The sequence below is a fragment of the Thamnophis elegans genome, chromosome 3, assembly GCF_009769535.1.
Source record: "Thamnophis elegans isolate rThaEle1 chromosome 3, rThaEle1.pri, whole genome shotgun sequence".
NCBI lineage: Eukaryota > Metazoa > Chordata > Lepidosauria > Squamata > Colubridae > Thamnophis > Thamnophis elegans.
The window spans coordinates 52,341,691-52,358,424 of record NC_045543.1 but is presented as its reverse complement, the minus strand read 5'-3'; the positions used below and the strand labels follow the sequence as shown (position 1 = coordinate 52,358,424).

The 16,734-nt window shown below is 39.9% G+C and overlaps 1 protein-coding gene across 1 annotated transcript in view; it reads left to right on the top strand.

Moving 5' to 3' along the window:
- The window catches only part of LOC116506592 (PH and SEC7 domain-containing protein 3-like), a 213,896-nt gene that overhangs the window by 144,746 nt on the left and 52,416 nt on the right, over positions 1–16,734 (top strand). Inside the window, exon 10 of the mRNA XM_032214413.1 lies at positions 9,177–9,220. Coding sequence (XP_032070304.1) covers positions 9,177–9,220 — 44 coding nt within the window. The remainder of the gene's footprint in view (positions 1–9,176; positions 9,221–16,734) is intronic.

The window sequence follows — 16,734 nt, the reverse complement described above, 5'->3', positions numbered from 1 at the left end:
TTTTTGTTGCAATTGTAAACTATCAAAAAGCTTTGCTAGTCATCAGTATCACAAGTTTAATAATGCTTAAGAATAATAATTGACAGATAGTGATGCCTGAAGGGGGAAGGCTGTCAAAAAAGGCAAGATGATACATAATATAACCCATGTCTATTTCATATATGTACTTGGACAAAAGGGGCAGGTTTATAGTGTGATACTGCATTTACTATGCAGTGTCATGTCCACTATCTTCCTTTTTTTAGTATACACACACATATAAAGTGGTAAGAATGCAGTATTGCTGGCTAACTCTGCCCACTGGCTCAAAGTTGACTGAGTCTTCCATCCTTCCAAGGTCTATAAAATGAGGACCTAGATTGTTGGGGACAATATGCTGACTCTCTAAATCACTTAGAGAAGGCCATAAATCACTATGAAGCGGTATATAAGTCTAAGTGCTACTACTATTGCTATAGATGTGAGTACTTATAGGACTGTTGTTGATTGGGGAGGATACAGTCAAAGCATTATATAAATCTTCCTGGGTTGTACAAATTAATAATAAATAAAATAACAGTGAGTAGAATAACAGTGAAAGGTATAGGCACGCTTGCACCGAGGCAACTGATTTTTAAACTATAAAAAGTAAACCTTTTGTGATATAGCAATGTATTATTTTTAAACAAGAAAAAAGCCAAATATCAAAAGTATGGGAAATTGCTGGATCCTTATCTTTTATATTCATTAGATGTTCCTGTTTTCATTTAGCACAATTGAAGATCAGTTAACTAGCTTTAGAATGTTCATTTTAGTAGCATCTTTTTATTAAAAACATTCTGAGAACTCAGTTAAAATCAGTGCATAGGAACGAAAATAAATTAAAACTGTAAATTAAATGTTAGTTGATCCTTGATATTAGTAATAATTATTCAGGGAAATAATTCAGGGAAAGCCAGATATGCTTAAGGTCCATCTATTTGAATTAAGTCTTAGAGAATGCAACTAGAACTTGTAATTTCTTTGTGCATCATTCTCACCTTAAGAGTTTATAATTCTTCCTTCCAATTGAAATAAAATATTATGACCCCAAAGTTTTCTTTAGCTCAGATTTCATTCCCAGTCATAGAACTCTTCTTACTACCTCAAATACATGTAAAACATGTATAGATATTACAGATAATCCTTGGCTTACAAGGCAGTTGTTAAGTTAATCGCACCGGATTTTACAACCTTGTTTTGAGTGGTCTTTGCTGGTCTCTGAGCATGGTTGTGTTTTCTTGCAGACGTTTCATTATCCATACTAGGTAACAATATCATCAGTGCAGTATTGATATACAGCACAATATTCTCTTTTTATGGGTGCAACCATTTTTGCCACAGTCATTAAAATGAATCACTGCGGTGCGCGGTCAATAAGTGAACTATATTAACCAAATCCAGCTTTCTCCATTGGGCTTGCTTGATGGAAACCTGCAGGGAACATCTCCAGTCGTGTGAACTTGGGACACTGCAACCATTGTAAAATACATGCTGGTTGCCAAGTGCCCAAATCCTGATCGGAGGCGGGGGGACGTTGCAAAAGTACATTCATAAGAAATCCACTGATTGAAAATTTACATATTTAAAACCCTACAAAGCGAGGGGACACACATACAAAAAGGTAGAATCCCTCAAGTTCGACTTGACATCTGGCCGTCTTCATGACAAGTATAGAGAAATGGGTTTCTGTTGCTTTTTCCATTATTTTTTTTTAAAAAAACCTTCAGAATCTTGACTACAGCTCTGGGAGGTCTTAGTAATTTTCTGTCCAAGCAGGGATGGGTTTTGTTTATTGAATTGTTTATTCATCTGTCCAATTTATGTAGTGGTCTATCTCTTGACGGGTGACTCAATGTACTTCTGATTGCTTCATTAATGAGAAATCTTTTAATATTCTATTACAAAACAGCGGGTTGGGGGTTAATGTTTATCCTAGCTCAAGCTATCAGGGTCTTTACTGATGGATTAAATTAAACAATTAAACTGCACAGAGTCTTCGGGAGTTCGGTAGAATATAAAAACAAAATAAATTCTCTTAGTAGTACTAACAGAAGGATAGTGATAATTTAGTGCTGGTTTAAGTAAGACATGAAACAAACCCTTGTTTTGCCTGCAGCTTAATGCTTTTTTGCACTCCCCAGTGTTTTACGGTTTGCACATCCATTATCTCAGTAATCCTTAAACCGCCTCTATGTGATGGTCATTAATATTATTATCCCACTGCTAAAACAGAGTTTATTGGGACATACTGTAGTTTTCATAAGCTTTTCATTGGAGAGGTGAGAGGCCTGCTATACTAAACTACAGTCTAGTGCAGTCATAGTGCAATTAACACATGAGAATACTTGATGATTTTATGGGGACATTTTCTAGCCTGCTTGATAAATAATTCTGTCCAAATTGACCCAAACCATTCTAAGGTGTCATTTAGTTCTGTTGCATAAACTAGGAATGTCTGGTTCTTTAAGATGTAGAACAATTATTACTAAGATATTTAGAATTATTTGGAAGCAGTACATTGCCAAGTGTTCTCTATTAAATTAAATAGGTTGCTTAAGTGATTTTTTGTGTGCAAAGGACAGCTAGGGCAACATTAAATGCTAAAGTATAGGTAATCCTCAAGGTACAACCACAGTGGAGCCCATACTTTCTGTTGCTAAGTGCAACAGATGTTATTTGGCTCCATTTTACAACCATTCTTGCCACAGGTGTTAACTGAAGTTGTTACATTACTAACAAGTTGTTGAGTGAATCTGGCTTCCCCTTTGACTTTCCTTGTCAGAAGGTCGCAAGAGGTGATCATATAACTCCAGGACACTGCAACCGTCAGAAATAGGAGTCAGTTGCCAAGAGTCTGAATTTTGATCACATTATCATGAGGCTGTGGCAATGGTCGTAAGTGTGAAAAATGGTCATAAGTCACTTTTTAGTGCAGTTGTAACTTTGAACAGTCACAAAATGAATTGTAATAAGTCAAGAGTTACCTGTAGTACAGAGAAGGTAGTCAGATCAGGAGGTGGACTACTGAAGAGCAGTGTTTTTCCTTGCAGTTTGTGTTTTGTAGTTTTGGCAGCCAGGGACTCCTGAGGCGGTACAGTGCGTTCAGATAGCAGCTGTTGAGGAGGATATAGCTTGCTCGCAGAATTAAACTCTGAATGGATTTGATCTGCATGCTTATTCCCTTGTTGGATGACTTGCAGAAGAATATGATTGTGAAAGACAGGTGAACTTTTGCATAGTTTTATTTAGCTGAATTATTTTGGAGTCATGGAAGTGGCAGACTGTGCCAGAAAGTTTCGGTATCATTAGCAAGAGCAGGTTATTGCTGTCAGAACGAGTTCTTCAAAAAAAATCCACACACACCAAACCCAACTTGAAAATTGGTTAGAGCTTCAAGTCTGAGTCTTCTGTCATATCAAATCAGTTAAATGCAGCTTTTTAATCTTTATTTCATGAAATGCATACCATTCAGAACAAAAAGCTTCAGGGCCTTGAGATTGTTTGCTTTTACATCATATTGTATTTATATTTAAAAAGAAAGCCTGGTCTTATATTTTGCTGAATATATATATGAATATATATATATATATAGTAATAGAGACAGGTAGTTGCTTTTTAAAAAAAAATTCTATGCTTATATTTAGAATCTTGTTTTAGGTAAATACAGAAGCGGTACTTAGCAAATGTAACATATGTTGGACCCTTAGAAATTTGAAGGGCACGTATGACATCAGTTGGAAAAAGATACCAGTTGAGATGCCTAGATGATTATCTGTTGCTGTAAACAAAGGATGTAGAGAGAAAGTATTGCTGTTTTTAGAGGCAGTGCTATTAGCAGTGCTACAGCCAGTGCTATGAGTAAATAACTTTTGAGGATTTGTGAGAGTACTTTCCTCTCCAAGGACCGGACACAACACAGCCTGACAAAATTGTATGCCATGCTTTATCACTTCCCCAACAAGAGACTATTTTTCTGGGTCAATTCCACCCTTCTTGGACTTTGCAAAGTGATGTTGCCACATGAATACATGTTTAGTACTTCTTTTACTATAAGTTTTACTATTTCAAACAAAAATCCCCAAGCCTTAAAAATACAGCTACTCTTCAACGTACGACCACAATTGAGCCCTAAACTATGTTGTTAAGTGATAAATTTGTTAAGTGAGTTTTGCTCTGTTGTATGACTTTTCTTGCCACATTTGTTAAGTGAATCACTGCAGTTGATAAATAAAATGGTTGTTAAGTGAATCTGGTTTCCCCATTGACTTTGCTACTCAGAAGATCACAAAAGGTGATCAAATGACGCAGGGACCCTGCAACTCTTGTAAATGTGAGACAGTTACCAAGCATCCGAATGTAAATCACGTGACCATGGGGATGCTACACAGTTATATGTGTGGAAAATTGTCATAAGTCACTTTTTTTTCAGTGACATTGTAACTTTGTATAGTCACTAAATGAACTGTTGTAAGTCAAGGACTACCTGAAATACAACCTTTGCCTTTTTCCAAAAGTTTTTTGCACCAGTTGGGATGAAGTGCTGTTTGTGTGTGGTTGTTCCTCATCTAGTTGCTACTGATCTCCCAGCAAAGCTTCAGACTCCAGCCAGAACTCTCACCAAGATTTGCTACTCATCATAGCTTGTGGTTCTGGCAGTTGGATGAAAATCATCTTGCCTGCTTGTAATAGCTGCCAGTCTTCAGACGTTGCCTTAGTTTCCTTGTGTGTAGGCCATTTGTTTTCATCTTCTGTACTACATACACTCCTCTTTCCACTCTTCCTAAGCTCAATAGACTGGCTTGGGTGAGTCTGCCTCTTGAGGAGAATATGTCCTTGAAAACAACAATGTGTGGCTCAGTTACCACAGACAACTGCAACAGGGCTTGGCTGCCTATGAGTAACTAGATGAATGCATGTCTGAATGCATGAGGAAAATGAGGAGTGTTTTTGCAAGGCTGCAGCTGCTTTTTCTAAGGAGACCTTACTCCCTCTCAGGATTTCTGACATGACCAAAATTCTCCTCAAACTGAAGTAGAAGAATCTGTTTTCCAGCCCACATTCAAAAAGTTCAGCTGTTAGAAATTGAAGCTGTGAGCTGGATCTGGAATTAGATATTGGAAAGTTGTAATCTGAGGAGCAGATGTCAAAACAATATTGGCCTGAGGTGTTCCCCAAAGTAACTGGACTTTAATTCCTCAAATTATCAGGCAACATGTCCTTCAGCCATGCTAGCTGGGAACCCTAGACCGAGTTTTGGAAGACTGGTTTTTGTGCACAATTGGGAGCGCAGATCTTCAGGCTTCCTCATGTATTTTTAAATGTGAGATCTTTGTGTGTGATGAAAGCTCCCTATTAGTGATAACATCTAAACAGTTCATTTCAGAAACAGACTCAAGGGATATCAAAATATGTGTCGGATAATAGCAAGAGACAGACTGAACAAAATAATAATTGATTAAAAAAGGGAGCAAAATGATGCAGTTAGAATCCATGGGGAAAACAGAGCACAATTTAGCATTCCTCAAAGAATTTTGGAAGTCCAGTTTGAAATAAAATCGACAGTTCTTTTTACAAGGTATATTTTCAAAACATATCAGCAAGAACTATCTCAGTTGATTAGGATACATGTTTATAGCGATAAGGATCAATCTTAGCACAATATTGAAAAAGAGATACATTACTGATGATGTCAGATTGGGAACTAAACTTTGGAGAATATGTAGTAATAGTAAAATCAACAACATGTATTCTCAACAGATGTATAACCAAATGGCTTCCATACATACTATATAATATATTACACAATAAGGCAAATATAAATACCTAGAGTACTGTATAGTTTTTAAGGAGAAAAAGAGCTGACAAATACTTCACAGAGACAAAAACATTTTTAATTTCTGTAAATGATATATATCAGAATATGGCAAAGGTGAAATTAGAAAGTAATATTTATAATGTAGGTTTTTTCTTTGTATGTTCAAACAACAAATAATAAAATTATAACACCTTGGTCAAAGATTTAAATTCTTACATTGTGAAAATAATTCAATTGTACTTAAATAAAATTTAATGTTTTATGGTTAATTTCTAATCAGCAATATACTGAGCACTAACTGTGCAATCTTGGTAATTCTTTTGTCCACTTATACATATTATTTTCTCATTTTGCTTGCTTGCTTATTTGCTTTCTTTTCTTTTAAAGATGATTAAGAAATGTGTTTGGGTTTTTTTTTTTTTTAAGAAAAAGAACCTACCGTAATAGTTTAGTGCAGTGATTCTAGAACGAAGTGCACAGAATACATAATGTGGCTTACTAATAATGATTTAAAAGAACTGTACGCGTTTCACTTAAGAAGCCTGTAGCTCTATAGTAGGAAATTATATGCAGAAATGTTTTCACAAAGACAATGACCTTGTTTGTGCATAAAATTAAGTGTAGCATGGTTTATAAAGCTCAGCCATTGTGATTTAGCATTATGTGAATACCTGCTCCCAATGGACAGCAGGAGATAGATGTAGGCCATGGAGATGTACTTGAGTGATCTTGTAGTCAGCAATATTTATATCAATTCATTCTGTTTCTTCAATATATTGGAAGTGCTGCCATTTACAATGGGTATGCAAAATCAACAAGTTACAATTATGGTAGTTATACTTAGCATGGAATAATATCTCCAGGCACTTTTACAAAGATAATATATAAAAATCTTTTAATCATCTAAACTACATATATTGTGATTATATACCCTCTAATCTCAATTTAATCCTCATTTTTTGGGAAAAAACACCATGCTTTTAAGAAACACCTATGACTACCTATGGAGCACTAAAACAGTTCTAATAGGAACTGAAATCATATTTCATATAAAAGAAACATAATTAGATTAGATTGGCCCCTCCCTGCTCAACTTTCAAAGGACTTGAAATCTTGGGGTTTTTTTACCCGTGTTTTGGATTCTAGGTATTTAATGGATTCCATCTGCTGGCTAAGTTGATAGTTGTTTGAATGATGCCTGGCTATTATTTCTTTTATTTTTTACATTTTGTATTTTATCCATTTTATTGTAAGCTACCTAGATATCTCAAATATGTGAGATGGATGGCTGTATAGAATGAATGAATGAATGAATGAATGAATGATTGATTGATTGATTTAAACTTTCTTGGAGCTGGTGTGCTAGAAAGAGAAACAGCTGCATAAACAATCTAGACACAATTTTCTTCCTTTGAAATTGATTCCTTATAGTTGATATTTCTGGTGGATGAATGTGACATAATAAAGGATTTGATCTGTAGTTACAAACCTCATCATTGTTCTGCATATATGAAATATATCCACTGTCGTGATACTACTGTACTATAGGCAGTACTCTCAACTAAGCAGCTTGCAGCCTGGTAATCTCCAGATGTATTGCTGTTTCAGACAGTAATCCATGCTCTAGTAACGTTTAGGTAGGATTTTCTCTTCAGACTTTCCCCCTGGAGATCTTGGGCTCTTTTGGAAGACTTTAGTGATGGGGTGAAAGGATGACACTACCCCCCCCCCCCACCAAGGAGTATAGATACTGTGGACTGATGCTTTTGTTTATCGTTGATTATTTTTTTGTTTTGTATTTCTAAAACTTACAGGAGCTTTAAAACACAGTTAGACACTTGAATCACACACACACACACACAAACACAAACACACACACACACACACACACACACAAACCCCTTTCGAAGGCTGTCATGAATTTACACTTACCTCAGAATACAGCTGCTAGGACCAGATGGGAAGCTGGTCTGCATGTTAGGGACTATATTGAGGTATTTCAGTTGTTAAGTAACTGGATGGGCTTCATATTTCAAAGCACAGATGTTGGTGTCATGTTTATGGAATTCCTTTTCTAGAGAGGTTCATCTAACGAGATACTGTTATTTTTTTGGAAACCAGATGTTTTTTATTTTCCCTAGATTACATGACTCGGCATTGATTTTAGGAAGGATTCTGCATAAATGACTTTAAATAATTGCAGAAAATACATAAAGGTTACACTGAAAAGCAAACTAATACTCAATCTTTTAAAGGTTACCTGACCTGCTGTTTAATGATATGGTTGAACAATATTACCAATCATACTACTCTCACCTTGTCTGGACTTTCTACCATGTTATATTTAATAGTAAATAGATAACATGGTAGTTGAAATGGCTTTGATAATATGTCTGTATGTGTCATTTTAACAGCTCTTATCAATGTGATTTGGGGTAGGGGGGGTAGAAATTCAGAATATGCTATATGAATTTAATGTCATTTTATTTGGAGACTTTAATTACAGGATATCAAATATCAAGTGTGGTGGGCAAGATGCAAGCATAGCGCTTTAAATCCCTTACTTGTCAAAACAACTATATCGGCATTGATGTAGCATCTTCCCTTCCTTTTATCTCCCTTATTTGTGCATTCTTGATCTATACAGTTCACCTCTCGTTCTAAAGAGACATACCAGAAGTTATAATTCTAAATGTTAAATATAAAAAAAATGTTTAAGGGGCATAATATTAAAAATGAAACAAGAGTTTCTATAAGGTTTCAAAGGGAGAGTTCTGTTAATCATTGCCTTAGCTTTTCTAAAACAATATATGAGCCAAGTTTACCTCAATGTCATTGTTCAGGACATGTTTTTGGTCTCTGTTAATTTGAAATTAATCCTGTGAGTGGATGGGTGGGTTGATGTTTTTTTCCCTCTTCTTCAGCATTGAGAAATGAGTTCTCTAAACCAGGCCCTGTGCTTGTTCCCAAAGGACCATGTAGGTTTTATCTGTAATAAAATACTAAATATAAGCCCACTCACCCTCTCCAACTCTGTGCTAGAGCAAAGGAACTTGAAGAGGACTTCTGTGTAACAAGCTCTTAATTTTGGAATCTCTCCAATGTCAGCGAAGGGTTGTTAAAAGCCTTTCCTCGTCTCCAGGCTTAAAGGGGAAAAAATGAGTTCAGCAATGTTAAAACATGACAAAGACTTTTATGCACCCCAGGCAAAGGAATAATGTTTTAATCCTTAGTAAAACATGTATGTGGTAATTTGTGATGTTTAGATTTTTTTTTTAGAGTTATCTTCTATATATGGTCATTCAAATCCACTTACTTTTTTATTTCTTTCCTTTTCTAGGCTCTTTACAATTCAATCAAAAACGAAAAGCTTGAGTGGGCAGTGTAAGTATCTTATGTTGAACTAATAAGCTTCAAATGATTCCTTTTATGGTATGCCACTTGATGTACCTGCAGTATATGGATATAGATTCTAGAAATTGCAGAGATCAGGAGAGGGAACCTCTTACATTTATTTATAGTTTCTCCTCGACTTATGACCACAATTGATCCCCAGATTTCCCTTGCTAACCAAGATAGTTGTTAAGTGAGTTTTGCCCCATTTTACGACTTTTCTTCCCCCTGATTATTAAGGGAATCACTACAGTTGTTAAGTTAGAAACCCAATTGTTAAGGGAATCTGATCACAAGACACTTCAACCATCATAAATATGAGTCAGTTGCCAAGCGACTGAATTTTGATCATGTGACTATGAGGATGCTGCAGTGCTCACTAGTATGAAAAATGGTTATATATCACTTTTTTCAGTGCTGTTGTAACTTGGAATAGTCACTAAATAAATGGATGTAAGTTGAAGACTATCTGTATTTACTTTTATTCTGATTTCATTGTACTTATATATCAGACATCTTTCATTTTTCATCAGGCAGTCTTAATTCATTCTTAATAACTAAATTAGTACGGCCCCTGAAAAGGGCTGATTTAACCTGTTAAATATATAGTTTTAGGCAAGTCATTCTTTATTAAGATCAATTCCATTTGCAATGTGAGGATAATAACTTGAAGAGTATATCTGGTTAGATTCCATAAAATAATGTTTACAAGTTTCTTGTATGGAGATTTCTGAGCTTTGTTTTCTGCTAATAGATGTTTCATTACCCAACAGCAGTACAAGATAACCGAATAGTGATGGGTAACAAAACATCTGCAAGAATGTTTTTCTTTTGAATCTTTTTACTTATTAAAAATTGTGCCACCCATCATTCATATTCTCAGTATGGTGTACATCCACGCACATATAGCATTTGAAAGTGAAGTTCCCTGAGGATGGATTGCAGCACAAGTCCAAAAGCTCAGAAGAGTAAACCTCTGGTCCTGGTGATTAGATCCTGAAATAATTTTAAGTTGATGACCACTTGTGATTTCTTGGAGAACAGAAATTGGGGATGCCTGTTAGTTATATTCAAAAAGTTTGACATTCCTTGCTTTCCTTGAGAGGATATAATTGACCATAGATTGGCACAGAATGAGATAGGGTTACTACATAGACTGTTATTGTTCCAGAATACAAAACGTGCTAGAACATCCAAAGTGGTGCTTTTTCAAGTCTACAACAGTCTTCCTCATGGCATTATTTCTGGTACATGCTTAATAAATCTAGGTCCTGCACTCTGTAGAATCAGATTATTTAAGAGGTGCTTTCCTTGCGTAACATCTACCCAGCTAATTAAATTCTGCAAAGTTAGCATGGTCCGAGTTGCATTGATTAAACATTGCCATCTGTCAGGACCCAGCACACATTCTCTATTACAGCATTTGACTTTTGGTTTGAGGTTCTCCAAAAATCTGGATGGCCCCTTACTCTGCTGTTGTTTAGAAGAATAATGAAGTGTTTTGGCAAGGGAGTGTGAGACTAGTTTTTTGCGGCTTGCCAACTTTTATCTTTATCTTTTTACATTCCAATGATTTTACTGCAGTTTCTTTGATTGTTGTGAGATGCCCAAAATCATTGAGTTGGGTAGCATATAGGTTTTACAAATTATCATTGGTTGCACTATCAGCCAGATGTTTAGACAGGATTTGAGATTTTTATTCACCTATTGCAGGGATGTCAAACTTAGGTCGTCACGGAGTTGTCAAGTGATTTATCACAACTTTTCCCCCCTTAACTAAACCGAGTGTGGGCGTGGGGGTTTGACAGGCTTGACCTATTGAGTCCTTCCCAAGGATCTGGGATTGGCAAATGATGTTGTTTGATGGTGCTGAATGTATCCTTACAGGATGTAAGCTGTTCCAGGTCAAGTTGCCTTTTACAATTGAGTAATGGTGATTTTGTTCATGCCAATGTGTTCAAGTAGTGCTCCAGATTTTAGGATTGCACCTATCACTTCCCATTGGGATTACTATTACTATTGGTATTATCTTTGTTTTCTTTTGCCAAAGCCATTCTACTCTAGACCATTTGCAGGTCTTTGTATTTTATGATTTTGGTATTTGGTATTTGGTATTTATTAAGATTTATAGGCCGCCCTTTTCCCTGAGGGGACTCAGGGCGGCTTACAACCATTAGGAAGGGGGTACAATACAAAATAAACAATATATAAACAAAATAAGTAGTAAAAACACAACATGCATTCTACATTCAACACTCGGGTGGGGCAAATTAAGGACTTATCCCCAGGCCTGTTGGGAGAGCCAGGTCTTGAGGGCTGCGCGGAAGGCCTGGACGGTGGTGAGGGTGCGTATCTCAACGGGGAGATCGTTCCACAGGGTCGGAGCTGCAACAGAAAAGGCTCTCCTCCGTGTAGTCGCCAGTCGACATTGACTGGCGGATGGAATTCGGAGGAGGCCCAGTCTGTGCGATCTTATCGGTCGGAGGGAGGTAATCGGCAGAAGGCGGTCTCTCAAGTACTCAGATCCACTACCATGAAGGGCTTTAAAGGTGGTCAACAGCACCCTGAAGCGCACCCGGAGATCAACAGGTAGCCAGTGCAGCTCGCGGAGGATGGGTGTTATGTGGGCGAACCGCGGTGTGCCCACTATCACTCGCGCGGCCGCATTCTGAACTAACTGCAGTCGCCGGATGCACTTCAGGGGCAGTCCCATGTAGAGCATATTGCAGTATTCCAGCCTAGAGATCACAAGGGCTCGAGTGACTGTTGTGAGAGCCTCCCGATTCAGGTAGGGTCGTAACTGGCGGACCAGGCGAACCTGGGCAAATGCCCCCCTGGTCACAGCCGACAGATGATGATCGAGAGTCAGCTGTGGATCCAGGAGGACTCCTAAGTTACGAACCCTATCTGAGGGGTATAAAATTTGACCCCCCAGCCTGATAGATGGAACATTAGCCAAATTGTTGGGAGGGAAACACAACAGCCACTCGGTCTTGTCCGGGTTGAGTACCAGTTTGTTAGCGCTCATCCAGTTCTTAACGGCCTCCAGACCCTGGTTCATCACGTCCACCGCTTCATTGAGTTGGCACGGAGCGGACAGATACAATTGCGTATCGTCCGCATATTGATGGTATTTTATCCCGTGCCTCCGAATGATCTCGCCCAGCGGTTTCATGTATATGTTAAATAGTAGGGGGATAAGACCGAGCCCTGCGGCACCCCATATTTTAGGGGCCTCAGGGACGATCTCTGCCCCCCCACCAACACCGACTGCGACCTGTCCGAGAGGTAGGAGGAGAACCACTGCAAAACAGTGCCTCCCACCCCCACCTCCCGCAGTCGTCGCAGAAGGATGCCATGGTCAAGGAGAACCAGGATGGACGCATGGCCTCCATCTCTGGCCCTCCAGAGGTCATCGGTCAATGCGACCAAAGCGGTTTCTGTGCTGTAACCGGGTCTGAAGCCGGACTGGAAGGGGTCAAGGTAGCTAGCTTCATCCAAGGCCCGTTGAAGCTGGAAGGCCACCACCTTCTCAACAACCTTCCCAACAAAGGGAAGGTTGGAGACAGGACGGTAGTTATTTAAAATGGCTGGATCCAAGGATGGTTTCTTCAGGAGGGGTCTCACCACCGCCGTTTTTAGTGCTGCGGGGAAGTGCCCCTCCCGAAGGGAGGCGGTTACGACCGCCTGGATCCAGTCACGTGTCACCTCACTGCTGTTGGCAACCAGCCAGGAGGGACACGGGTCCAGAATACAGGTGGAGGCACTCACAGCTCGAATGGCCTTGTCCACATCCCCAGAGGCAACATCCTGAAACTCAACCCAGAGATGGTTTGCCAAGTGATCCTCTTGTGTCCCGGCTGGATCTGCTGCGGTGGAGTCCAAGTCTGACCGAAACCGAGCAACTTTGTCCGCTAAGAATTGGGCATAATCCTCAGCTCTACCCTGCAAGGGTTCCCCCGTATCCCTCCTATTTAGGAGGGAACGGGTTATCCTAAACAGGGCGGCTGGGCGGGACTCAGCGGACGCAACCAAGGTGGCAATATGAGATCTTTTTGCTGCCCTAAGTGCCCTGATGTAATCCTTGGTGCAGGTTGTTAATAGTGCTCGGTTCGACTCGGACTTATCGGACCTCCACAAGTGCTCTAGGCGTCTCCTCCGGCGCTTCTTCTCCCGGAGCTCCTCGGTGAACCAAGGAGGTCTCCGGGATCCGCTGACCCGGAGGGGCCGTAGTGGCGCAATCCGGTCAAGAGACTCCGATGCCGCCGAGTACCAGGCAGCAGCCAGAGTCTCCGCCGAACTGTGGGCGAGAGTATCAGGAATAACCCCAAGCTCCATCTGGAACCTCAAGGGGTCCATCAGTCGCCTGGGACGGAACCACCTGGTCGGTTCCTCCTCCCTACGGTGGGGGTTTGGCCTCCGGAAGTCAAGCCTCAGTAGGCAGTGGTCTGACCACGACAGGGGTATGGTGTCATTTCCCCTCAGACCAAGATCACACATCCACTGCTCCGAGAGAAATACGAGGTCGAGCATGTGACCCGCTGAGTGGGTTAGGCCCCGAATTACCTGGGTCAAGCCCATGGCTGTCATGGAAACCATGAACTCCTGCGCCCCATCAGAGTGTTCACCGAGCGATGGCAAATTGAAGTCCCCCAGAACCATAAGCCTGGGGAACTCAATTGCCAGCTCGGCTACTGACTCGAGGAGCGAGGGGAGGGCTGCTGCAACGCAGTTGGGAGGCAGGTACGTTAGCAGCAGACCCACTTGACCCTTGAGGTCCAACTTCACCAGCAGAGTCTCACACCCGACAAGCTCCGGAGCAGGGATCCTACGAGGTACTAGAGACTCCCGGATAACAATAGCCACACCGCCACCCCTTCCCTGGGCTCTTGGCTGATGAAGCACCTGAAATCCTTCTGGGCACATCTCTACAAGGGGGACTCCTCCTTCTGTGCCCAGCCAGGTTTCAGTAATACATGCCAGGTCTGCCCTCTCGTCAGAAATTAAGTCCCGGATGAGAGGAGCCTTGTAAACAACAGACCTGGCATTTAGCAACAGCAGCCTGAGACCAGGGTCCTGATTACTCACGCCATCTGGCCTTGGAGTGGGACTCCTAGGGCCGGAAGGAGGGATCTCTGTAATATAGCGAACCCTCCTTCCCCGGTAATGGCCAGCCCTAAAGTCCCCGCCGTATCTGCCTCCAGTTTCTCCAGTTACCTCTCTTCTCTTCTGCTGTCTCCAGATACTACCATATCCACTACCCAGACTCTGTGTTTCTTATCAACAATTAAGACTGGGATACTGTGTCGCAGACGCTTCTCTGCTTGAATTCTAAAATCCCAGAGCACTTTAGCTTCCTTATTTTCTGTTACATTGTCTATTTTGTGGGCCAGTTTTTGCTTGCAGGCAATTGGTACTTCTTGCAGATATTTCATTGCACCATTGTTGCTACTTTGTGATGCCATTGTTTGTAATCAGTCCGGGCAATCTTCTTGCAGTAGCAAAAAGGAGATGGTCTTCTTTTGCTTCTTTGCGGAGGCAGCATTTGCTGTCTGCCATCGTCTTCTCAATTCTGGCTTTCTATGCATTTGTTCTTAAAGCATGATCTTGTAAAGTGAAAATTAGCCCCTCTGCCTCTTTCTTCAATATTCCTGCTGTTGTCCATTGCCATGTCTGGTGTTAAGTGCTTTCCCTGCTTATTTTTTTTTTAATGTCCTGGCCACGTAATACTTTGCCTTGCTATGTCTCCTTTCTATTCTTCATTTGGTCGTATAAGCCAGTGTGGTCCCTCCAGTACTCGCCAGTAAGCCTTCATGGCATTCTAGCTTCGTTGTGTCTTATTCATATATTATTTCAATGTCCTTTTTATTTCTTCAACTGTTTGTTGTACCCTCACCTGTTTTTCTTGGTAAGAAGTGCCTGTCAGCATCGCTGTGTTGAGCAAGGTTATTCATTGTTATTATTTTACTGGTCTTTACTCAGTCTTTTACTCAGTTCTGCTTGAGTCCAGTCTACTATTCCAACTGCGTATCTAATGACAGGGATCACCCAGATGTTAATTGACTTGATGCTATTTCCTGCACTCAATGTGGACTTTAAAATCTTCTCCACTCTCAAGATGAATTCTCTTCTAACCCTTTCTGATTTCGGTGTGCTTGACGTTGTCAGTTTAAAGGATGCTTAAAGTATTTATAGTGATCGTTGTTGTCCAGGCTCTTGATATTGTTTCTCTAGGGCATCTTCAGTTTTCATTATTTTTTCCCCATTTGATGGTGAGTGTGGCATATTTGTACTGTCCAAACTTCACTGCAATAGCTTAGGCTATAAATACAGTGTTGAGCAGTGATTCTATTTCAGATGTTGTATTTTCATACAGCATCAGATCATCGATGTAAAAGAGGTTTGATAGCCTGGCAGATGTTTTTTGATGTTTGATATAGCTATGGCCTGAATATATTCCGTATTGTCTACTGAAGAATCAATCCAGTGACAAACAGCAATGGTGATACTGAGTCTCCATGCAAGATTCCTCTCTTGATATTAACCTATTTCACTCTATCACCCTTGACAAACAACTGTGTCTTCTGTTGTGTCATTCATCTTTGCACAAAGCCGATGTTTCTACTGACTCCTATTATTTCTAGGCACTTGATTATCCAATCATCTGGCAGGGAATTGAATGCCTTCTTGTAATCCATGCCACGTTCAAGTTGGTCTCCCTTCTGTTGCAGTTTTCCAAAACCAACTTGTCAATTAGAAACTGATCTTTTGTTTGTCTTTTGTTTTGGCAGTTCCCTTATTGTTGTTGTTGTTTTAACTTTATTGAAATACAGTTTCATACAATGCAAGATGTTTGATAAGTCGGATAATTTGGTGATGTGCCCATTTGGTCATCAGGCTCAGTCCATGCAGTGGGGGACAGAATTTCCTGAATGTATAACAGAAGGATAGGTTGTCAAACCAAATTATCTCTTGCAAGCCAGGTGCCTGCTTGTTATTCTAGTAAGCAAAATGAGTTGTTAATGATGAAAGGCTGCTTGTAAGGTTGGAAGACTTTTTTAGTTGGGTTGGAAATATTATCTTAAAGCTAGAAATCGAATCCTCAGTTAATCTGTGGCAGCATGAATAAACCCACGCTTAGCTTTCTCCCTTTTATCTTTCGAAGCATTGTGTCAGAGCTGCTGGTAGAAGAAACACAGCTCAGGTCAAGTTTCTTCCTGTTGGCTTGGTGTCTGAGGTTTGTCTCATGATTAACGGTGGATAGCTTGACAACAAACCAATATTAAAGATAATTCATTGCAGAAGGCCTTGTGGGCGCTACTTCTGCTGCATTTGCAAAGTTCACCATTTTATTTTATGGATTTATATAGACTCCCTTGTCATGAAACGAGACTCTGGACAGCATACAATAAATTCACAATTAAAACCATAAAATGAACAACCTAAATAAAAGATAAAAACCCAAGGATGTGGGTGAGCTTGATCATTTAATCACTTTGCAGTCT